This window comes from Odontesthes bonariensis, chromosome 10, assembly GCF_027942865.1.
Source record: "Odontesthes bonariensis isolate fOdoBon6 chromosome 10, fOdoBon6.hap1, whole genome shotgun sequence".
Taxonomy (NCBI): domain Eukaryota; kingdom Metazoa; phylum Chordata; class Actinopteri; order Atheriniformes; family Atherinopsidae; genus Odontesthes; species Odontesthes bonariensis.
Window position 1 is genome coordinate 15098141 of NC_134515.1, and position 25578 is coordinate 15123718.

Sequence of the window (25578 nt, forward strand, 5' to 3'; positions counted from 1 at the left end):
CTCTGCTGGATCTTTGCATAAATGCCACACCATCTTTTTACTTTTCACTTTGTGTCTCTGCAGTACTCACCTGTCTCTATTTAGCGTTTCCAGTCCCGGGTTACAGCACCCATGACAACACACATACACGCACACTGCCTTCCCATGGGCCATTTTATGCACGAAACACAGTCCCAAATGAGAAGAAATTAATTTAAAAAGAAATCTTTATCCTCTTCAGGCCCCAATGAAATATCTCTTATGAGAATTGGAAATGTTGTCGGTGCTGCTCTAACCTTCGAATTTGGCTCAAGGTTCAGGCTGCCTGAAATCTCCACAACGGATCAAATATATGGAACAAAGGCAATAAAAGATGATAGTGTAAATGAAAAAAATAAATAAACATTACGAATATGTTAGTTTTAATAAAAGCCTTCCTGATATCTGCATTTTAAAATGATCAACAGCTTTTTGGTTTTTTTTCACCTCAAACAGACCCGTGCTCATAGTGATAAGAGAAAAAAAACATACAGTCCTTTGCGCAAATGGGCAAGATTTGTGATATATTCACGTTTTTATGTAAAAAAAAAAAAAAAAAAAGCCTGGTTCTTTCATTTTAAGTCTATATTACAGTAATAAAACACCATTATCAAATCATCAACCCAATGCACAATAAAAATAATAATTTCCCTTTAAATAAAAACATTTTGAGGTCTCCCCCCTTCAGACTAGGTTGGGTTTCTTTAAAATATCCCGTTTTAAAAATTTTGGCTATTCTTGCTTTGTTTTTTGTTTTACGTTTTTAAAGAACAAAAAAATGGAAGTTGACTGAAAAACACGTTGTGCCTCTATTGTCAAAAGCTGAATTACAACTATTACTATTATTAAAATATATAGATCATTACACATAAACAGGCCTACCTGAAGGTTATTCTCATTCCAGTCCAAACACCCAGGAATAATGTTGCGTCGAGCACCTGTCTGTTTATCGAACATGCCAAGAAAGTGACCCTCCATAAAAAATAGGAACATGGGGAAAAAAAAAGAAAAAAATAGGACTTTTTAAAAAAAAAATCGAGCGAATTGAGGTTTGATAACAGTGGCTGGAGATGATTGACTCTTTCGGAGAAGCAATATTAACCGGAAACAGGAGGAAAACTGATTTGCATGCTCCTCGGAGAAGTGTGATGTTTGCTGAAGGAAACAGAGGAGGAGGTGAAACGGTTTTTCTTTTTTTTTAGAGGAGCGTAGAGGCGGTAGCGCGGTTTGGCCGCACACAAGCGGGAAAGCTTTTCAGCTTGGAAAACTAATTAAGTCGTTTCCTACTCAGAACACAAGACAATTTTGTGTGAATGTTTTTAAAAAATACTTAAAAAAAACTCGCTAGGTTATAAACTATTTAGGATCAAATAAACACACATCATAAGGGGGTTTGTGGTATGAGTTTAGCTTATGATCCAAATATTAAACATATCCCAAATTAATACAACAGCAAAGTGTAATTACAGCAAAGTAATTAGTCTATCAGGGGAAAATAAATGTTGCCTAATAGGTTTGTTCTAACTTGAAACGCACACACACATTGACAACGCAGGAAACGTACGAAAATTCAATAATGAACAACGTTTCCCAGAAGGCAATCCGCCACAGGTTGATGCTGATTGGACAGGATTAGTGCGTCGTTTTACGTTCATACAAACCAGCAACAGTTGGATCAACGTTGTGTGATTCCAAGGCAATCATGCGGAGGAAAAAACTTTTCTGAGTCATTTGTGGAATGTTATCCATCTCTCGTTCAATCGACAGAAGCTCGGCACTTGGTGTTAGAAGGAAGAGTTGCCAAAGACGAAAGATTTTGACGGTTAGCTAAGATTACCTGCTACATGCTAGCGGTGAACAAGCTCAGTCACTAGTATAACAGGTGACTACGGTTTCGGTGCAGGTTTAAACTCACCCTTTCTACTGGTGAAATATTTTGGTAAAAATAATTAAAACACGCTACTTAGACGAGGTTCGCTTGTTTTATAGTTTCATGTTGTTCCCGAGGCATCTAGCCAAGCTAACATAAGTTAGTTACCTTTTAGCTTCTTATTGTTTTTGACGCTGTGTCCCGAAGCAGAGTTAATCAATTTTATTCTAGTGTTCTTTGCAATGATTCTGTTTACTTTGAGTGGAAAACGGTCTTGTGTATGTATGTATGTGTGTGTCTCTGTATTCAATATCCCTTGTGCGAAACATATTTATTTGTTGGACTAATGTCTCCCTCTTGCGGTAACGTGGTATTTGGAAACTGCAACCATGAATTCGTCCTGTTGGATATGTGAACAACTTATTCGACTATTGTTTTAAGATGTAACGAGAAGTCCACATTTTCCTGAACAGGATCAGTTGTGGCTGTAAGATGAATTTTTCTGAGGTCTTCAAGCAGTCCAACCAACTTTGCAAAGTTTCCCCAGATGGAACGTATTTGGTAAGTATTAGAGTGGTAAGGTTTGTGGTTGCATGATAATCTCAGTGAAATGGAGCAGAAGCATCAACAATTTATTTTTGTTCCTTCGGCTGTATTACTACAGGCCACCTGTGTGCAGTACCGACTGGTGGTGCGAGATGTGAGCACCTTGCAAATCCTGCAGCTCTACACCTGCCTGGATCAAATCTCCCACATGGACTGGTCCTCTGACTCTCTCTTTATTCTCTGTGCAATGTACAAGAGAGGACTGGTGCAGGTTGGCTCATAAGCTCTACTGTAAACACAGATTTAAAATGCCATGCTGTTAACGATGCTCGGAGTGATTGGTTGTTCCTCCAACAACAGAACATTCTTTTTTTTTGGTGCCTTTCTTCTAAGAACATGAGTATTTCTGACTGTTGAGGTGGGGTATGGATTTTTCTTTCTTCTATTTTTTTGCATATTTAGTTGTTCGGGATTCAGTTTTATTTAATCAGACTTCAGAACTTTCCAACTTAAAATTGCTCAACTCAGACAGGCCCTGTTTGAAGTCACGTTTGCCTCTTTTGGTTAAGTTCTTATTCTAAATACAAAGGTGTTTTCCCCAGGCTATTCTACGTGAAGGAGAACCTCTCTCCGACATGTAGTAACTGTTCCAGTTATGAAATTTTAGTAGATGGTTATTTAGTGTACAAAAAAAAGCCTCTATGGACTGTATGGGGATTTTATGTTATTATTGCTTTGTTTAAACACTTCAACTGCACTGGATTACAAAGGATAAACAGCAGAAATTTGACACCAGGCCAGGCCGGTGTTCCAAAAGAAACTGAACACACTGACGGTGGTAAATAAGCTTTTTTAACAGTTGTAATTTATTCTCATTACATCAATACCTGAATACTTATGACATACCACGTGAGGACTGTAATCTTTTAGTGCCCTTCACGCCTATTGTTCACTGCAGACTTGGGGGTTTTGAAACAGTTTAATATATATATATATATATATATATATATATATATATATATATATATATATATATATATATATTTTTTTTTAAACTAAGATCTTAAGGAACAGACGGAACTTCTGAAATTCACTGTTACTTCAGTTGTATCAGGTTTCTCAGCTTTTTAGGATTAGTTTGACGCTCATCATAGTGTGAATGCCTTACCTTTGTATTGGTATCCAGTGCCAGTCTTTCATGGTTTCTTGTTCCTGTGTTTCTTAATGCTGTAAATCAAATCAAGGGAGATTGTGGATGCGTGTGACAGATGTCATTGACGGTGGCTGATTACTGTCCTTCTGTCACTCTCTGGCCTGTCCCCCCCCTTCTTCTTCTTCTTCTTCTTCTTCTTTTTCTTCTTCTTCAGGTGTGGTCTCTAGAACAGCCGGACTGGCACTGTAAGATTGATGAGGGCTCGATAGGACTAGTCTCCTCACGCTGGAGTCCAGACGGACGTCACGTTCTCAACACCACTGAGTTTCATGTAAGTGCGAAGTTGGTTTGTGCATGTGTGCATGCATTCATGCACATAGAAGTGTTTTTATACATATGCTTGTCTGGTTTCAACTGTTGCTGGCCCGTAAGGAAGGGGAACCTGAAAATAGCCAGACACCAGAGCCTTTCTTGACTGCCTCTGCAGCCCCCCACCTGCTGCATGTATTCAGCCTGATTTCATTCCTCCCCTCCTGTTAGCGTCCTGTCATACATGCGTCTCAAGTACCTCTTAGGCATGGGCGCAATGTCTATGTGCCCTGCCGATGTAGGGCTGTTATTTTACTGGGTCTGTTTGATGATGTTATCCTTCCAATAAATATAGAACAATAGTGAACTTAACTGTGGAGAAAAAAAAAAAAGATTAAAAATACTCCTTTAAAAGAAAGATATAAAGGTTTGGTAAAGTAACAAGTAAAAAAAAAAAAGTCCATAGAATATAGAGAAGAAGTGATTTCATTGTCCTGATTTAGCTGCCTGGTAAAGTGATAAATCTACGGTGTCTGAATAAAATGGTCACGCAGTTTAAGGGCAGCGACATAAACTCGAGGTCACTTCTTGGAAGCACGCAAAAGATGAAAAGCAGTTTATCATCTCGATGTTTCCTCACTGGGAAATACAACTCCACGGAGGAAAATGAAGCCGTGGCATTCAATGGGAAATTTAAACTTGAACTTATGTGCTCACATCAAACAGGAGTGCTCAATTTTTGTGATTACAGACGATTAGAATTTGAATTAAAAAAAACAACTTGTGACCCTGCATACAAACATATCTGATCGAGTGGGAAATGAGGACGCAGATGGTGAGATATTTAACCGAACCGTGATTTTACATTTAAAATCACATTAAATGTAAAATCTTTTTTTGGACATCTAATCTTACTTCCCACTAAATAATGTTGCACATTTGCAGCTAGTTGCAGTCTTGTTTTTCTTTTCCTCCCTTGTTGTGTTTTTTGCGTCGACCGTTTTAGATGATGATGCGATTCGGGGTGAGAAAATCGCATGAAGAAATGCGCGGCTCTCTGAAGGAGATTATCATCAATGCTCTTTGCTCGGGGTCTGAACTCTCTGAATGTGAAGCAGTTTTTATCCAAGATAAATGTGTGGTGCCATGTGTGGTTCTCGGTGTTCATCGTGAATCAGTGTATTATAAGCCCAGGTTCTAGATTTTTGAGGAACGTGCAGATATTTGATTTAAAAAAAAAAAAGAAAGTATTCATACTCATATCGGCCCTCACCTGCTGAAACTTTTTTGATACTTACTTATTTAACAGACTTAATGGAGTCGAAGGGCTCGAGTTCTTACGTTTCAGTGTTTTTAAAAACATTTTTAAAAATATATTCAGGTTTTGTCCCCATCCCTTCCAAAGAGCTTCTCAAACTACAACCCCATGCTGAACAAATTACATTTTTTGGTACATTTTACAGTTTGAATGCCTTTTGTAGGATAAAATGCATAACTCCAGGACTCAGTTGACAGGTGCTGTGGTCCAACAGCTAACTGTGTCTGGTCTGGAGAAGGGTGCACGGAGGGCAAACGTCTGGGGCATGACTGCTTTGTGTCTGTTTGCATCTTCCAAGAAGGAAAAGAAAAAAGGAATTGGCTGAGGAAAATGCCCTTTCCTTCAGAGAGATGGCATCTCCATGTGACAGCGCAGCTTAGATGTTACACCGCCCGGGTGTGGCTTTGCTTGCAGTCCCGGTATGTTTGAACATATGCCTGACTCGTGATCACAACTATCCCTTCACTCCATAAACTCTTTGAACTTTCAGCTGCCATTTATGTTTACACAAGACAAGTTAATCAGCAAAAAGTACGGCTAATATTTATGGTTGCAACCAAAAAACAAGACGTGATGCAGCCAAAGTTGCAATGATACAGCTTCCGCTGCTTCTAGTTGCTGCTGCAGCTTATTTCTATAATTCTGTTTCACACTTGGCTTCGTTTATTAAACACGTTCTCCTCTGCGATTCTTTTGAACTGGATCACATTTGAAGGGTTTTATGCTACTCTTCTCCTTAAACTCGATGCAAGGCGCTTTAAAAATGCCAACACATTTCACACTCAATGGCATACACGTGGTGTAGTCACACAGACGTGGTGCTCTCAGCGCTGGTGTGCCTTTCAGACCCAACAGTAATTACTTGCAAAACCATTGTAATAAGAAAAAACTGTCACTTGTTAAAATATTACCAAGGAGTCCACTGAACTTGCCTTCACCCCAGCCCAAGATTTCATTAAGGCAGTGCCAGGCGGGTGTTCGTGTCAGGCTTAAGTTTCAGCCCGACTCATAAACAGCCTGCTATATTAACTTGTTTAGGGACAGCTGCCTGTGGTGTGGATCATGCCTCTGTGTAAGTGTTTGTCTGTCTGTCTATTTGCCCGTAAATCTGCTTAGCTGGCAGCGTACGTGTGTCTAGCTGCCTTTGTCTCTTACTTATAAAACTCCAACCAGAACATCTCTGTCTTCTGTTTTTTTTTTTTGTTTGTTTTTTTAAACACAATAATCTATCACCTCACAACTGAGGTAAGAAAAAGGAGAATTGGCGTGTAGTGCTAACTGAGCTCTTTGGGGAAGCTCTGGACAGACTATTAAGTGAGAGCCGTCACCCCAGCCTGCCAGAAATGTTGTGAAATATCGCTTCTTCGAGGCTTCGGGGTACGTTGGTTTCAGCTACCGGGTTTTTTGCAGGAGTTATAAAACAGCTGTTGTAAAGTACAGGACGGCGCCATATGATAGATTTAATAGAAAGTGGCATCGCTCAAACCGAGCCTATGTATAGTGAGACTTTATGCAAGTCAGCTCCCACTTGAATTCCGATCATTTATTTGAAGACCTCACAAAATGCCACTCGCACATACATGCTAATCCTTCTTTACCAACTGAGGGGCGACGAACCGAGGGTGGAAAAACTCCAGCCAAGGACCTTGCTGAGGTTGACTTCTTTAATGGTTTTTACATTGTTGGGATCAGATTAGCAGTAGCATTCCTGGCTGGTGCAGCTGAAGCTTTGCAAACGTGTAGCATTGTTGGCAGTATTGCTACTGTAAGCGGGAAGTGTGAGCAGCTGAAGCACTGCAACATGGGACAATAGCTCACCCGTACCCTTTGTGGACTGAAAGAGGCTCCAGGTCCTTAGTAGAATCATGGGACTGTAACAGGAGAATTGGGCTATATCGGTTTGCGATAGCTCCCTATGTGGAATGCCAACAGTCTAATCCTCTGCTGACAGATAGGCCTATACGGCATCAAGTGCACTTGCCCATTCTGTCGCATTTGGATAGGTGTGCAATAAAACAGGCTGTTGGATAAGTTTTATTCCAGGTTTCTGTCAGTAACTTTCATCTACAACTTATTACAGTGTATCATGTTGCCTACAAGTTGTCCAGTTGGGAATGTTCCCTATTTCTGCTCTGGAAATGAATACTCGTTAATCGATACTAAATGGATGTAGTGATAGAAATGGGCACCAGTTGTTGTGTTTGGCAGTATCTTAAAATGATCTTGTTAACACACGGCGAGGGAAGTTTGAAGCCATTTAATTTATCGGGCATTGCTCGTTTTGTAGAAAACCGTCAAACCTACACCGCCGGGTGAAAGGTTGAGCTCCCCTACGGAAGCGTCTCTCACGGTTTAGTACTTGTGTTTGTTGTAATCACAACAGTATGGAAACATAAACATCAGCTATGTAGATTTCTTTCTGTAGAAATGGAACTTTACACCACACAGGTCCCAAACTCTCATTTTTAAACTGCTGCTCCCCTTTGTTTAAAATGCAACATCTCCACGGTAGTTTTGCCATCTGAGGATCTCACTGCGTACCACCCACAAGGAAAAGCATCTTCCATCTATTTTCCTGATGATACCCTTCCTTTAGCCAGTTTAGAGTTACACTCCATTCCGGTCTTGATGTCTCTGCATCCCCTGTGTGGCGGGGTTCAAAGCATCTAAGAAGTGTAAGCGTGTTTGTGTTTGAGCGGTGTTGTCACTGGTTGTCATGGCACCTTGTCAGAGGGGAAATCCAGAAAGTGTGCAGTGAGGTGTTATTATAGGGCCAACACAGCTGGCTGTCTTGACCCAGCGGAAGGGTCGGCACTTTAGCCCAGTTAGGTAACAGACTTTGCCCAGTTCAAATGTCTGTCTGGATGCTTTGATGAAAGCCTGCTCGTGTTGGTATTTTTTCCTTATAAATCTGGCTTTAAAAAGAGATTAAACATTTTCTTCTCTCCTCTAATTTTGATTCTCACGAGAATGCACAATGTTTGTATTTGGAAATGGAATGACTGTGATGGTGTGTGCCGAGACTAAAGCCTTGGGTATATGTACAGTGCGATACTGAAAACAGCAATTCACTTTTTTTTCCTTTTTTTTTTTTCCTTTCTTCACCCTTTGATTTATTTCTCTCGGCTTAGCTGTCATTTGTTTTCCTCTGTAAATGAACTCAAATTCATTATTTTCATAAATACTTTTGACTGCGACTGACGGGGAATTCTGTAAATGTGAAACAAAAGAAGCAGCTCAGTTGCAGTTCCTAGAAAATGGAAAATATTCATTCTCAACTTTTTTTTTCAAGCTATTTTACACAGTTGATGAATAGTTGCTCTCTTTATAGACAGTGTTTTTCACATCGGGCATTGTTAACGCACGGAGAAAATGCCAGTGGGAGAAACAGACCCAGAAAACTGTCCACAAGCATAAGGAAGCGCACTAAAACTCATGGAGCCATCTTTGAGCTTGACATTCAGTTCCCCCTTAGTGCATCATCAGACACGGAGAGATTCCCACAAACACTGCTATCGGGAGTTTGACACGGCTCAGTAGTGTTGTATCCAACACTTTTACTTCATCCGGTGGTTTGACTGGGAAAGCTCGCAGCTTGTGTTACTGTAGTGACTTCAGTGAACTTACCAGCAATACACACATTGGTGTTGATTGACAGAGATGGCAAAGGAAACGCATATCTTTGATAATTAGATATGTGGTACATTTTTTTTGGAATTCTGTTTTTCAGTGTTTTGTTTCTCTGTCGTCAGTCTAAGTCTGTTTCTGCGAAGGACAAATTGGCACCCTGAAAGCTGCGCAGTGTAGGAAACTGCAGATTTATACCAGTGTCCTCAGGACCGCCTCAGGTGCTTCTTTTTCATGAAAGAAAATATCCCACCTGCTGAACTGCGTCTTCGAGTGACCGCTGTCAAAACTGAGCATTAGCGCACGTGGTTTCTTGGTCACGCCAACATCCTGGTCAGATAGCTATCCTTGCTGTTAATATGTCGCACTTTGTAGCAACCATGTGTAACGTCTTGGCAACAAAACACATTTATTCTATGTTCTTGCCATGCTGAGGTGTTGTTTTCTCTCCATAGCTGATCTTGAGGTTCACATGAGCAGTTCACGAGGCCTCGGTTAGGCCAGTGTCCTGTTTGATTAACATCTTATTAAGGGTTTTTCTGTTAACAACCTTTATGCATATACAACGTATATATTACTTAATTGAGTGGTAGCATCCCATATAATATTTTAATCAGAGGGATGCATTTATTTTTAGTATTTTAGCCTGTCTGCCATCATGTTAATAATTGATCAAATATTTTACTGGGTTTTTTTTGTTTTTGTTTTGTTCCCTTCTTTCCTCTGTTGTTGTGACAGCTGAGAGTTACGGTCTGGTCCCTGTGCACCAAAGCTGTGTCTTACATCAAGTATCCCAAAGCCTGTCAGAAAGGTGAGTATGAGAATGATGTTATGAGTGCATATGTTATGTACTACCAGAGTACCTGAGGACATGGTCAGCTGAGTGCCTTGGCATGCCCCATCAATCACAAGCTGTTCTTTACCTTATGGCACAAGCCAGGATACGTTGCCAAACTATGGTACCCTCTGCTGACAGCTGTGCCCCTCTTCAGTAAATGGGGCATGCTCTTCATAACAGGCCTGTCAGCAACTTGTGGAAATATGATTGTCTCTGACTCTCCCCATTTTCCACATGCAATACTATGCCCTTCTGCAATCCACGTAGCTTCAGAGCTGTCATAAAAATAATACAGCCATGATAGTTGCATACTGCAGACTTAACGGTGCCAAAAAAATCCGATAATTAGGTTGGATGGAATACACGGCGCACTATGAGGTTATGTGTTCGGTTATTAATGTAGATAACCGACTCGTTTTATTTTAAGCCGGGACTTAAACAGGATCAAAACGGAAGAGCTTTTTATTAGGTTTATATTTCCTCGAGGGAAAAATTGATTTTTGGGTGTTTATTTAATTGAAAACAAAAAATGCATTACCTGGTTTACCTTTTAAGGACCATACTATGACTGTGAGCAGTGACAGGAACACGAGCCACTTAAACATACTTCATTTTTCAGTTGAATATAGCTGTTACATTCACATTGTCAATGAAAGATATTTACCATACTTGTGATTACATGCTATAACCTGAAGAGGTTTGAGTTTTTCAGTTGGGGTCAGATATTCTAATTTGATAATGTGACAACGTTCAAGGTTCTGGCTGTGCCTCCTGACACATTTTTTAGCCATAACAAAGATCTATAATCATTTTATTGCCAACTGTGACAGTTCCCCTGTACCGTGTTCACCTTGTGACCCGTGGATTCCACGGAGGGTAAATGTGTCTCATTCTGCTTGTGATATGTCTGCTGGAACCAATCGTGGCTACTCAAACAATGCATGTGATACCACCAGATGCTCTGCAATGTCAAATAGAGCAGGTGAGCCCGTCAGGAAGTGAGACGCAGACACAGGGTAGCCAATCTGCCCCATTTTCAACACGACACCCCCTGCACAGTCCTGATCATATATGACCTTACTAAGTCAACAAAACAGGTGGCACAAGAAGGAAGTCAACTGGTTAGAGAGCTTCCAGCATCAGCTGAAAAACACAAGTTTTACATGACCCCACGGATTGTTGAGTAACCCTGTAATAAGCTACCATAGACTTTTCAATCCTAGTATGATATAATAAGTGTTACTGGCACAGTTAAGTGCTCCTGGTGTGGTACGAGAGCTTGTAGAGGATTGACCAAAACTGTGTCACAGAGAACATGTGATAGGCCAGTTGTTAAAGATGCCGGCGGAAACATTTGCACGTGTCTAAATATCAAAATGAATAGCGGTGGTCATCTCATCACAAGAGGAACTCTAGTTTTCATTGTCGACAGTTCAGCCAAACACGAACCACACGGGTGTCTCTGTAGAAGAATTCAGCTTTCTCTCTCATAAAATTGGCTCATAATTGATGGGTTTTGGACAAGCTACTGTAACGTGTGTTTTTTCTGCATAATCGGGGCTTTCTCTTTCGCACACAGGTATTGACTTCAGCAGAGACGGGGGCTACATGGCCTTGGCTGAACGCCGTGAGTGCAAAGACTATGTCAGCATATTCGTGTGTGATGACTGGCATTTACTCCGGGTAAGTAGGACACCTCCGTTTTTCACATTCAGCTTCAGTTTGATAGCAGTTCACATGCCTTAATATTAAAGAAAATAGGTGGATAACAATGCAAGAAATTTAGAAGTACGCTGGTGAATGCAAATTGCCACTAAAATGGCCAGAGCCCCATCAAGGATGCTGGTTTATGGTATCTGGCGTGAAAATATCACTCTTAGCCCCTTTAAGAAGCAAGCTGGGAGCCACTAAAGATCCGATTTGTTTATCTAAGGAATTTGGAGGTCATGGCATGACTTTGAACACTTTGCAATCTTCCTTTCATCTGTGAGGGCTCGTAATGTTTGGCTCATCGGTGTACTCTAACTTTATCTAACTTTTTGAATAGAGTACTTGCCGTTACTTTGACCTCTGCATGGTTTTCTGCCACATAAACTCCCACTATTAATACTCTGAGTGAACTCCTTTTATTCAAGATTTCACACTGACGTGTTCGTAGATGTGTGGAAACTTACATACATTTTTTTAATTCAAGCTTTGCAGCAGCACTAGTTTTGATTTGATTTATTTCTCAACTTGACAATATTGTTGTAGATTTTGTGAGAATTTATGTAAATTAAGGTGTGTGTTTTTTTTTCTTCTGTAAATATAAATATAATGATATATCAAATAGATGGGACCTTAAAGGGATATGCCACCCCCAGGCCAAATTAAGTGTATCCCCGCATTCCCGATACATAAATAAGTGTGTGGGAGCGTTTTCCTGGCGACCCAGGCATTGTCCGAATCTCACAGCACTGACCACTGCTTGGTTGCGCGTAATACATACATGCTAGCGTCGCCAGCGTCGCCACTCGACGACCCTGGCTGCTTCACGCTGGTTTGTTTGAGGAAAGCGGGGGGGGGATTCCCAAAGACGTAGCGGGGAGTGTGCTTCGGCTGTATTTTCCGCACTGGAAACTAGTCCCCAAACCGACATGAGCAAACCGCGCCTTCCGTGTAGATTTACACAGTCATTTGCACTCGATGTGAAAGTACAACACTCACACAGTAATTCGAAGGTAAATCAAGTAAATTAATTCACGTTGGGCGAAATATTTCGAGTGGCGACGCTGGCGACGCTAGCATGTATGTATTACGCGCAACCAAGCAGTGGTCAGTGCTGTGAGATTCGGACAATGCCTGGGTCGCCAGGAAAACGCTCCCACACACTTATTTATGTATCGGGAATGCGGGGATACACTTAATTTGGCCTGGGGGTGGCATATCCCTTTAATGAATTACGTTAATTTCTTTAAGCCTTCTTTAACTCTTCCACAGCATTTTGAAACTGAGACACAAGACCTGGCAGGATTGGAGTGGTCTCCCAACGGCTGTGTGCTGGCAGTGTGGGATAGCTGTCTGGAGGTTAGCCAGCTCCTTTGCAGACTCACCAAATACTCAGCAGCAGAGGACAGAATATCTATAATATAACTTGGATTAATGTAAGATACGCACATAGCTGTTCTCGCACCGATCATCAGAAGATGTGCATGGAGCCGTGTCTGCGCTTTCTCTGCAGGCTGTTCACACATGCAGAAAGTATGCAGTTAAAATCAGTGCTTTATTTACAGCATGTCAAATGACTGATGAGGCGCCTCCGTGACTATTTTTCTGTTTATATCAATATTACTTGTATTTGAAAGTATCCGCGATATCAGCAAGTGATCGAAGGCAACGTGCTCGTCAACAGAAAGCGGTAGGAAGCAGCAGTTCAGATCACTCGCTTGCTGTAAAACCTCAGGAGGGTTGCCTGCTGTTTTCACACATGGCCTCGCATGCTTATTTTCTGGACTTCTAACTAGGTAGCTGATAGGTAATCGATTCTTTTGGCAGGATGCCGTATATTGTGTTCCCCACATTATTTCAAATGCTGGGGGAAATTTGAGAAATCAGAGTTAAACTGACGAGATTAGCACATAGCTAATGTTTCTTTTGTTGGTGCTACAGGAACAATGTGCTGTATCACGATTTATCGTGTGTATCTTTCCACAGTTCAAGGTGTTACTGTACTCTTTGGATGGCCGGTTGCTGTCAACCTACAGTGCCTACGAGTGGTCACTGGGTGTCAAGTCGGTGTCCTGGAGCCCCAGCAGCCAGTTCCTGGCCATTGGCAGCTATGATGAAAAAGTATGGACAACCTCTTAAAACATTCCGTCCTTATCGTGACAAGGATTTGTTGTGTACCGTTGTCAATAATGATGCGAAGTAAATTGCAACATTTCACACCCTCATGTCAGGTGCGCATCCTTAATCATATCACATGGAAGAAAATCACCCAATTTGAGCACCCTGCAACCATTGAAAACACAAAAGCTGTGAGTATTATTCAGCCTCGAATGCATTGTGATCAAATTATGTGAAGTTTCATTACTGCTCGCTGTGTTCCTAGACTGTGTACAAAGAAGTGGAAAGAAGGCCAGCTGTGGCCAGTGACGAAATGTCGCTGCACAACATCACGGTGGGCGCCTCCCTCTTCAACACTCAGAGCAAATGTATGTAAACACAGTTCTTAAAGCGGTGTTTGACAAAAATCCCTGAGGTAAAGTAGCACTTTGAATGTTTAAATCGTTGCTGCCTCTTCCAGATGAGATCCTCTCGTCACCTTTCCAAATTCCTGTGGTGAAACCAGACCCAGACCGAGCCAACCCCAAGATCGGTGTCTCCGTTTTGGCATTCAGCTCAGACAGTCGCTATCTTGCCACCAAAAACGGTAAGACTTCACGATGAGTCCAGAAAGCTGATTTTTAAAAGAATTATTACTAAAAAACATTTTTAGTCTTGTATAATGTGCTCATCTGTTCATTTTCTAGTATTTCTAGTTGTTGTCTGCTTTGTAGGCGGAGTGGCTTTAAACATGTATGTGCTTTTTCTGTCGCCCCAGACAACATGGCCACTGTTCTCTGGGTGTGGGACATGCAGAAGATGAGCCTCGAGGCTGTGCTGGAGCAGACGTCGGCCGTACGTTGCTTTCAGTGGGACCCCCGACGCCCCCGACTGGCTCTGTGTACCGGCAACAGCAAACTCTATCTCTGGTCTCCGGGAGGCTGCGTTTCTGTTCAAGTCCCCGCTGAAGGTAGAATGCATGAGCACTGAGAATGGAGAACATTCGAATAATTACAGTACAGAGGTCTATTACATTGTTCTCATCTGCACTCTGGCCTTCGCATTACTTCTGAAGTTGTGCTGGGATGCTGAGATCAGAGCTCTGTGAGGTGCAAACCATCTGTTGCAGTTATGACTTATCTGCTTGTTTTCGTCATTTCATGCTACAAAATTATTTTTGAACATATTAAGAGCATCCCTGGTGTTTGTGTCTGACGGATGGGAGTCTCACCGAGGGAAGTGTCAAAAAGCAGTCCCTGTTTTTTTGTATTTTAAATTTTTTTTATTTTGGGTGTTACATCTCGAGCGTGAGCATGAATAAAGCCAGTCAGGTTCTGTTTGCAGTGTGCATGTGTGGGAGACCACTTTCCGTTGATGCCAGTCCCTTTATGCATGTAGGGAACGTGGTCTGTTAATGTGGACTCCATGCAGATGCTACAATAAAAAGACTTTGAGTCCAGGGTGCAGACAGTTATCTGCAGCACCTTATAATCTGGTCATTAGGATGTAAAATGACTCTTTGTTTTTGTGTAAGTGCATTGTCATGACAGTCCCCCCCCCCCCCCCCCCCCCTTTCTCTCCTGCCAGGTGGTTTTCAAGTCCAGTCCTTAAACTGGCACAGCAGTGGAGACTCTCTGATCCTGCTTGGAAAGGAGCAGCTTTGTTTGTGCTATATGGACACCGAACAGGACGGCATATAAAAAATGAGGTTACTGTTCAGGCCCTCCAAACCATACACACTTGCATTGACGAAGACCAACGAGAACACTCCTAGATATCTCTTATGCTGGATTGTAGGTGCTTATGAAGCTTTTCAGGCCCCCAGTGCAGGTTACTGGGATGTTTATTTTGTTTGTTTGTTTTGTTTGTTTTTTCTTGTCAAGATTTAAGCAGGCAATACTTGATATGACACGTCTTCTAAGGAACTCGTTTTGATAAATATCTTTTTTTCTTTTACATGTATAAATAGCTACTGAAGCACTAGTGAAAGGCACTGAAAATGCAAATGTTTTACAAATTTTATAGAGTTTGCGTTTTGCATGTGTATTTCTATGAGATTGTGTAATTGTTCGAAATAAACCTTTTGATAAATAATGCCCCGTGAAGAGTTAGGTGTGTTTGTTTAAACCTTCCAGTCAGTCAAAACCATTTGCGTCTCAGATTAGCTGAAATAGTCTGAACAACAGGTAGAGATAAAGGAGAATCTTGATAGAAAACAGTGGTATGGGACTTGCTTTATGAAAAAACATGTTTTTTTCAATAGCATTTGTTGTGTATATCTTTAACCTACTCGTGGCTCCTAACAGTAACTGGCCACAAGGCATCATCTGTGTGTGTGTGTGTGGAAGCCCATTTCTGAAAGCTAAAGCTACTCCATCTGTAACTTAAATAACTCGTACCCAGTCCATGGCAGCAGGAATGTCATACATGAATACACTTTTTCAGTGTTTGACCAACAGGCCTGTCCTGCATGCCTCGTCTTTTGGGGGTGTTTTTCGGTGCATACCACAAGGCCTGAGATGTATTCAGGTGAAATACTGCTTCTCTATCGACAACCAGAGCTGCTGCTTCGACAAAAGCATGTAGGCATTTTATTTTTTTCTTGTCATTGTAGCTGCTGTGCTAAAAAAAATAAAATAAATGTCTCCAGACATCTGTAACAAGAAGTCTGACCTCCTTCAATAAGACACTCCAGAACTGGCAAGGAAATCATTTTCTACAAGCGTTTATGAGTTCACTTCATCAAAACAGGTGCAGATTAAATAATCACTTTTAGAAATGCACTTATTCGTTAAAAAACAAACGAGAAAAAAAAAAAAAAAGACATCCGTCATGCAAACTCAACGTGCAGGGAACATGCACAAGTAAGACCGGAAAAAGGTGCTGTGGGACACAAGTTGTTGTCACGCGTGACAACGCGGTCTGTAACCTTTGGTTGGACATTAATGTATTATAGGGTTTGAGTTGGGGAAAGAAATCACCTAAATCCTACTCTCAATATACATACTTTGCGTGGTTAATGATTCGACAGAAAGCATGTTAATGCACATGTAACCCATCTAATATTCCCTTTCTCCTTGGTGCAGCTGATTTCAAATGTGTAATTAACACAAAGAACAAAACAAAAAGACTTGGTTTGCAGTCGCCTTGCACTAAACATCTGCGACATACACGAGCGTATATGTTCTAGTAGCCAGCGCGGTTCTGCAAGCTCCCTAATAAATATGCACGTGGACGAGAAAATGTGCCACACACGTGACTTTTCCACTGAACAAGTTTCACTGATGCTGAGAGATGTATTCCATCTGTTAGTTTCCCGATTGCACTGTTTATTACGATCATCCCGTGATATGGCTGCTAGGCTCAGTCTATTTGCTGCTAGCCCACTGCAAGAGGCTACCCTATAGCTCTGTAACGGAAATAATACAGTTATTCATTTCAAACAATATCACATGACGGGGCTCGATATATTTTTCTCTGATGTTGCGGTTTCACGGCTCGCCTCCTCTGTGCCCTTTTTTTCTTGTTGCTGGAGAAAAGTATCCAAGCAAAGCACATACTTTAACCCTTAAATTCAGTTTTCTCCACCAAAATCTAAATGTCACGTTGGTTTTGACGAGCCCCTAAATTGAAAGTGCTGCAGCCTTTTTTTCTTTTCCTTCTTCCTTTGCCCCCAACTAATGTCGCACGGGCACATGCTGCATAAGGCCTGTGTCTGTGGCAGATCTGTGCGCAGCGCTTTAACGAAAAAGCAACTCAAGAGCACAAAAATAAAAATAAATAAATAAATGAGTCGACATTCCCTACAGTGCTGCCCATCATTTACCTACTGCAGGCTCACCACTTGTCTGCGACACCAACTTAAGGAGGTGCGGACATGTCATGGACTCAACTTACACACACACACGCAGACAAAGCCGCACATTGCACTGTAGCTTCCCTCAGACAGTGCAGTGAAACAGACACATGAGCTGGACTATTCGGAAAATAGACTTTAGAAGCCGATCTTGCCACGCGTCATTGAGTAGCCCAGCTTGGCTTCATTGTTGATGAAGGACATAATGCCCAGATAAGTCTCGATGAGCAGGGGTCTTTCCAAGATCAGGACGCCGTTAGCCCGACCGGGGATGGGGTACTCCTTATGGGCTTTCTTCACTGCCTGCACCAGCTGGGTTCTGAAGTTGTCCAACTTGGGAAGTGGGAGAAAAAGAACATGAAACTGGAAAAGCCCGTTACGCACTCTAGTGACATACAGTCTGTATCTTTGTAAAACTGGGACCTGGTATTCATAATAAAGTCTCCTGAGGCCGCTCTTGAAAGTTGCATAACGGATCCAATTGAGACTTAACAGCCTAACGAGCCTCATTCATCGCATGAAGCAAAGCGAGCGGCAGTGAATGAGGAAATAGCCCCAGAGAATTGCCCATGATAGGGTCGCTCCTTTGCCAATAAGGAATAAACACACAGCTTTCAACATAAATGAACAAATGTAAGTTGTCTCAATAAGCATATTTGTTCAAGACGATGAATGAAGCCATTTAGGCAGCAATAACTCTGTTGTTTCCAGTTGGCCTGGGGCTGCTGGAGTTGTTTTTGTTCCTTTTTAGTGCACGAAAGGACTGCTCTGCCAATGACCCTTTTACCCTACATATCGAAGATGCTTACCGAAGTGAAATAATCTAAAGGGGCTATTTACTCATCATTACAGTGTATTTGCAGTCAAAGCGATTCTACCTGACAGAGAGAGGCGACCTTCTCATCGGCGTGGGCCATGGGGTGCTCTGTGAAGGTGGCGTAGGGCATGTCTGTGGACCAGGGGTTCCAGCGGTTAGCGAACGAAGCCCGGGGACGTTTGTCCCACTGGACACGAATCCCATAACCTTCTCGTCTGCAAGAAAGGTCCAAGAGCAGAGGAATTTCCCCAAGAATGAGGTTAGTACAAGTTCACCAAAGAAGTCACTGCCACCAAGCAGAACCACGCGTGTCATTTTCAATATTTTTCAGAAAACTATATTTCTATATCATCATTCTGTACATTTACTACCTTGTACGTCAGCTTGTACACAGTTTTGTTTGCACTTGTTTATTAGTCAGATGATTTAAGCATAACACCAACAATAATGCAAGATCTGAGGAGTTTATAACTGAGCAACGACTAAACCAGAGCTGCCGTAGTGATGACGTCAACAAAATAATTAGCTGTTGGCAGGCAACACATTCGTTGACATACTTATTGAGGGATTTGGGTGGGAACTCAAACTCGCCCACTGAGATGGTGTCCACCGCATTGAGAGAGATCCTGATGACTTGCTGACACACCAGGTTGATGAAGTCATACTTGCAGACCAGCAGGGACCTGAGCACAACAACTGCATTAGTTTCCTCCGTCCCTTCGGGTGAAATAAAACGGTGATGCTTTATCAAAAGGGTACAAATCATACTTCAGTCACCTTCATTTCATCCACGATGATTGAATACATTAAATAATGCAAGACACATCACGAGTTCCTGTTTCTCACCTGGAACTCATGATGAGCTCACTGTGTGTTTTCAGAAGTGGGAAATAGTTCAAGGTGACAAACAGGAAGGCATGATATAACCTGGATCCATTCATGCACCACATCACACATGAGTTAACTAAGGATCACTTCAGTATCATCTGTACCCTTATTGCAAAGTGTAAAACGTTCTTACTCACTTATCGGTTATGAGCACAAGTCTCTCCCCCTCATTGTTCCAGTGATCAACTCTGTAGAAATGCCACAGAAACATGACATGTCAAAGAGCAGCGGAGCAGAATATGAAACCCTTCCTTGCTAGCAGACCCTCAGCTGAGGTGTTTAATGTGTTTGTAAATAAACTCAACTCAACTTTATTTATAAAGCCCTTTAAAACAGCCGTGGGTGAAACAAAGTGCTGTACATGAGTAACAACACGAAATATAAGGCATACAACATATGAACAATTAAAAAAACAATAATAAATAATAATGATATTAAAAAAATAAAACAATAACAGAAACAGAGTCTCATGCTGGGTTAAAAGCCAGGCACTAAAAGTGGGTTTTAAGACGGGTTTTAAAAATGGGCAGTGAAATCAGCCCTTCGGCGCATGCAGCGGATGGTCCTCGTGTTTCAGGCCGGGATACTCACTCTGCCAGCAGCCACACGCTGAGCACCTCCCCGTCCTCAGAAGGGAGCGCCACGGTCCGGATGTCGCTCACCGCCTGCTCAATGGTACCTGGCTGAGATCAGCATCACACAACCGCCCATCATCAGCATCACCGCAGAGAAGCCAGCGCCACCTACAGCCTGCGGCATTCTCATTCTTAAACGTCAACACAAGCAACTCACCCTGAACACGAAGTAGTCCTTCACTTTGGCTTGCATTGTGGGGTTGTGCACATGAAAAGGCGTTAGCGTTTGTAACGGGGGGCAGCAGGCCACGGCGGCCGCTTGTCCCAGGCTTCGGCCGGCCTCCGGCGGCGTGAAGGCGACCTCGAGCCCCTCGTCAGTTTCGTCAGGATGGAGGACCGCGGCGCCCGGGCTCTCCGGCTCTATCGTGTCGTTCAGCTGAAGCATGGCGGAAGAAACGATGTTCCACGAGCTTCCTGAGAATGCGAGCCTGCTGTTAGACTGGAATATGTCTTTCCGAAGACGCAGACTCTCCCATTGCGCAGAAATAATGTTTTGGTCGTGGGGGTAAATAGGAAGCAGTTCCTTCTTGCTTCACTTCCCCCTTCTGGTTTCCTTCCTCTTAAAGAGACATTCATCCTGCTGATTGTAGGAACAGGTGTCTGGAGCGGGCAAACCCAACCCAGAGTGCTGTAAAAAGTGGTGTATTTACTCTGTAGCTCTGACCCAATCCTCATAGCTCTTGCCAAAAATGTTATTTAGGGTTTTAATTTGATTAAACTCACGTGGCTATGATTTTTCCATAAACTCCAAACTTTTGGTAAACTCCTAACGAATTGGTTTATAATGGCCACCTATATTATATTTCGTTGTCAAAGCTGTGAAAACTGTGGTAGCTCAGGCCGGCTCCTTGGTTTAATTCACAGCTGTGCACTTAAAAGCAAATTTCATGAAAGCTAGAGAGAAAATGTCATTTCGCTAATTTAGAAGTATTTCACCTATTCTCGAAAGATAGCTCGATTACTTATAGAAAAACCTGCTTGTTTGTTCACATTTTGGCATACATTTCCATTGCTTATTCTCAGCTAGAATATACTCAGCTATACCTATCCACGAAGCCAGATGAAACCACTAAACACATGTCTTAGAGACATAAAGAGCCAGGGAGATTGTGCCCTTGAATTCAGACAAAACTAAGCACTCAGAAAGATACTGTTTAGCTATAAATGTCAGTACTTTGGCTTCCAGCACAACAAACCTCCGAGTTATTTTTGACCAGGATCATTCTTTTGACCTATATATGAAACAGGTGTCAAGAACTGCCTCTGTCACCTCTGTGATGTTGCCACAATTAGAAACATCCTTTCTCAGAGTGATGCTAAAAGATTGCTCTGTGCATTTTTAATTACTGCAGTAGTTCCTTATCTCTGGGCTGTCCCAAAAAGTCTCTTAAAAGCCTCCAGCTGATCCAAAATTCTACAATGCCTGTTCTGATGAGAATTAGCCTCTCTTCATTGGCTTACTTTTAAATGCAGAATAAAATTTCAAATTCTTCTCCTCTAATATAATGCTCCTAATGACCAAACTCCATTGCATCTTAGAGATCTCATTCCTCTGTATTGTCTCAACAGAGCACTGCACTGTCAGACTGCAGGCTTAGAGAAGACCGCAGCCTTTGTGGTCTATACTCATTAATGGCTTCTTCTTTGTATGAAAGATTTCTTGAAGTGTTCCTGAGCCCATGCGGTGATTTCCATGACATAATCGTGCCTGTTTTTGTTTGTGCCTGCTCAAATTTACAGGCATCCTATGTTGATTTTATGCCGCGACCCCTGCTCACAGAAATGTGTCCAGATTGTCAGAATCCTAACCTTTGATTGTGTTCTGTTGATGATGGAATATTCAAAGTCTTCCCAATTGTATGCTGAGGAACATTGTTCTGAAACTGCTCCACAGTAGACACAGTTCTTTACATACTGCTGAACCTCTTTCTGTGTATACTTTTGAAAGACTTTGCCTCTCTAACGTGCTCTTTTTTTTTTTTTTTTGCTAAATCTTGTTTCTGACCAGCTGTCAATTAACCTAATTAGTTGCAAAATGCTCCTCTGGCGTTTTTTTTCCCCCACAGTACTTTGGTACTTAATTTGTTGCCCCTGAACCCAGCTCCCAACCTTTTTTATACAAGTTGCAGCCATCAAATTCAAAATGAGCCAATATTTTTAATGGAACAGTGAACACATGTTTTTATTTGTCCAAATGTGGAAACAAAAAAGAAAGTTTGTTCATGAAATTTTCCCTTTACATTTAACCCACCATCTCAACTTTTTGGGACTGGGGATGTTACAGCTGGATGATGAAGGAGAGCGTCAGTTGCTTTTCACTCTGTGAGAATCCAGATCTGTAGCTAAGCAGACAAAACGATACAGTCATTTTATGTCAAATTTTTGCTTCATGTTTTTGAGAATAATTGTACGTAATCAAAAAAAAAAAAGAAGCTCTTTCCGTCTTCATATGATCCCTGTTATTTCACACAAAAATGACTTTAATCTTATAACTTTCCATTATAATTTCTGTCTTTCCTGTTTATTTCTTTGTTTAAGGTCTGTATGATCTGTGGGCCTGAGGCAGAGTTATCTAGTAATGAACAATAAATATACCTGTTTACCATCAGTAGTCCCAAAAAGAGCATTAAACATCTGCAGCTCATCCAGAACGCTGCTGCTGGAGTTTTAACCCGGACTAAGAGATCTGAACACATCACACCAGTTTTAAAATCTTTACTCTGGCTTCCAGTCAGTCACAGAATAGATTTTAAAAGCCTGCTGATGGTTTACAAATCCCAGAATGGTTTAGGCCCAAAATACATCTGTCATATGTTCAGAGAATATAAACCCAGCAGAGCTCTTAGATCCAAGGACTCAGGTCAGCTGGTCCAGTCCAGAGTCCAGACTAAACATGGAGAAGCAGCATTTAGCTGTTATGCTGCAAATAAGTGGAACAAACTGCCAGTGGAGATTAAACTTTCACCAAATGGAGACATTTTTAAATCCAGGTTAAAAACATTTCTTTTCTCATGTGTCTATGCATGAAATATCTTTTAACTTATCTAGACTGTTGCCTGATTTTAAATTCATTTAAACGATTTTATTTGTTTCTCTTTATATTATTTTATGTATTTTTAATGCTTCTTCCACTCCCTGCTGCAATGCTTTTATTTTATGTGAAGCACTTTGAACTGTTTGTACATGAAATGTGCTATACAAATAAATTTGATTTGATTTGATTTGATTTAGTCCAAACACCATTAAGAACCATCTTTACATTCAGACATGTGGCGTTAACGCTGGCCAAAAGAAATCTACCTGGACTCAGCTGGACTGAAATGCTACACATCAGTCCCCTCTGGTGGAAACACATAGTAAGAACCATGGATTGTTAAAAACTGTTGAAGAGTTTGTGAAATTTCCTCTTTGATAAACTAACATCAGCCGTAAAAAAAGACTTTTATGGAGTCAGACGATGATATTTTGAAATTATATGACAGCGATGACTGGTCAGAATAAGCAATGTATGTCAGCATTTTCAGTTTTATGTAGATTTATTCTTTAGTTTTGATATTACCACCAATGACGATGACGAAAACACAGGGGGGTGGGGGCATTGATGTCACCGGCAGAGATGGGTGGGGTGATTGCTTAATTGAGGGTGTTTCAGCAGTGATAGTATTACTGAGTACATATACCAATTCCACTGTATCTTTATTTGATTTTTGACCTTTTATTTTTGATGGGGAGACTTGTTAATGAGAGAAAAAAACGAGGTTTTGGTAAAAATTCCTGCATTATTTCTGCAGCCTTTTTCAGTGTTGTGTTGTTTCGCTCCAAATCCATGTGCTCTAAATAACATGTGATTTATTAAGGAAGTAAAGAAAGAAAAACGCCCTCCATTACGCATCTTCTTATGTCTCTTTCGGGTAAGTCTCGGCTTGTCAGTGTGCAGCTGGTTTACAGCCTTCTCTTGTGTGCTACCGTGACATTTTACCATTTAGAGTGAAAAGCTGAATCACTGCTCATCTTTGAAGAGAGAAATTAATTTGCAGTCTTCATCAAACCCAAAATCTCTTATCAAATACACAAAACAATACACACAAATTGTATGTACAAAAACAAAAATACAAGAATGATTACACAAGAAGGGGCCCACCAAAACATCTTTAAAGACCATCTTTACATTCAGACGTGGTGTTTATGCAGTCCAAAATAATCTGTGCATCCCAGCTCAGACGGACTGAAATACGATCTACGCAACATCTCCCTCTAGTGTAAGCACTTAGTAAGCTCTAGCTTTCATCGTGGATGGTTAAAAACTGTTGAGTTTGTGGTGTAAGGTTGTGAAAGACTTTAAGGAGTCAGAAGATGATGTTTTGTAACTACACAACAGTAATGGCTGATCAGAATCTTCATTTTGTTTCAATATTTTCAGTTTTATTGTCGATGATGCACTTCATTATTGCATTTATGATGTCAGGTTGTGGAGGATGTTGTGGTGATGCGGGGGCAATATGTCTTTGTTTCTGATTCTGTTTATTGTTAATTTGTTTTTTATTTAACTATGTTTTCCTTTCATTCACGAGGGCGCAACAGAATCACCACAAAATACGACAAAACAAAACAGAAATACCATTTGACTTGGCACAAATAAAGCTGAAATAGTCTAAGTGCATATGGTACTGATGATCTATTATTTGTTGAAATGGGTGAGTTTATATAGAAGGCGTTTCATAGATAAGCAAAGAGTCCCCAATGATAATAACGTGGGGAAATGGAGGCATCGATGTCAGCGATAGAGATGGGTGGGATGATTATTTGACTTAGCAAATAATGTACATGCTATTTGAGTGCACACGCTATTTGACTGTATCTTTATTTGATTTATGACAAAGTTAAAAGGTACAGAATTATTATTATTGATAATTGTTGAGATTATTGGTTAAAGGTTAGTTTGCTCCAACGCAGTCCCACTTTGTGATGCGAATTTATCAATTAATTGCGATCTTGTGGTTTTAGGGGGAGACTTGTTGATTAGAAAACATTGATATTATTCCTGCAGACTTCCATTTCAATTCAAAAGCCGTGAGCTATTATCACATTTTTTTTTTTAGGAAGTATCAGTGTAGAGCCAGTTTACAGCCTGCACAATCTTAAGCCAAGACTTACCAGAAATAATAGAGAACGATTTTCTTTCTTTACTTCCTCAATAAATCACGTGATAAGATTTTTAATGTCTTTTTTAACCAGCTTGTTTTAGCTCTTGCAGTTATTTGAAGTGTGTTTGGAATCATCCTTCTGCAGTGTGAACCCGCCACAACAATACAAACCAGAGGGTGCAGCATGTCTCTGAGGATGGAGCGCTACTTCTCCTCAGTATTTCACCACCATGCTGCACTGTGCAGCACATTTTCCAGAATCTAATTATGACTCTTAGTCTAAGGTTGTCTGCTTATCTGCACTAAGGCTTCCAAGCAAAATCTGTGGTAACTTGAACAACCACTTTGTCAACCAGTAAATATATTGAGATTATAGTCAGCTATGGTTTGGAGAACGTAATATGGTAATGTTTCAGTTTTGGTAGTGTTGCACTTTAAAGTTAAGGTTTTTTTACCCCCTTGTGGTCGACTTACATTCATGCTATTTTGAGTGCCATAAATGTCAAACTCATATTCATCAGTAATAAAGATTTTTCTATGGTCTACTATAAAATGCTAATATGTCTTAATCCACCCAAAGTGATTGTGTTCCCTCTCATAAGAAGGTGTTTCAAGATACTTCTCGTCTTCTGAGAACACAATATAACAGCCCTCCTTATCTGCAAAGTTTTGTGATTAGATTGTTGGATTGTGTATTAATCTCTTTCTATCTGATATTGCTGTAGATGTTTTTCAAAAAGTGTGTTAGAGTGCCA

General features: G+C 41.1%; 2 protein-coding genes across 4 annotated transcripts; one reads left to right on the forward strand and one right to left on the reverse strand.

Moving 5' to 3' along the window:
* The first annotated feature begins 1658 nt into the window (after positions 1-1658).
* On the forward strand, positions 1659-16120 carry wrap73 (WD repeat containing, antisense to TP73). 3 transcript variants are annotated; one of them, XM_075476437.1, is made up of 13 exons: positions 1659-1957; positions 2362-2449; positions 2553-2705; positions 3802-3918; positions 9580-9652; positions 11259-11362; positions 12659-12745; positions 13373-13507; positions 13618-13695; positions 13770-13872; positions 13965-14090; positions 14262-14453; positions 15071-16120. In XM_075476437.1, the coding sequence occupies exons 2-13, from the start codon at positions 2381-2383 to the stop codon at positions 15181-15183; spliced, it is 1350 nt and encodes a 449-aa protein (XP_075332552.1). In that variant the 5' UTR covers positions 1659-1957; positions 2362-2380; the 3' UTR covers positions 15184-16120. The 3 variants fall into 3 exon arrangements, with proteins under 3 accessions (XP_075332552.1, XP_075332551.1, XP_075332553.1); XM_075476436.1 differs by having other exon boundaries at positions 1659-1900; XM_075476438.1 differs by having other exon boundaries at positions 1659-1840.
* A 72-nt stretch (positions 16121-16192) lies between these two features.
* On the reverse strand, positions 16193-20220 carry tprg1l (tumor protein p63 regulated 1-like). Its single transcript, XM_075476439.1, has 6 exons — positions 19837-20220; positions 19636-19727; positions 19182-19232; positions 18714-18839; positions 18218-18371; positions 16193-17672 (listed from the first exon to the last, which is right to left on the reverse strand). The coding sequence occupies exons 1-6, from the start codon at positions 20062-20064 to the stop codon at positions 17478-17480; spliced, it is 846 nt and encodes a 281-aa protein (XP_075332554.1). The 5' UTR covers positions 20065-20220; the 3' UTR covers positions 16193-17477.
* Between the last annotated feature and the right edge of the window lie 5358 nt (positions 20221-25578).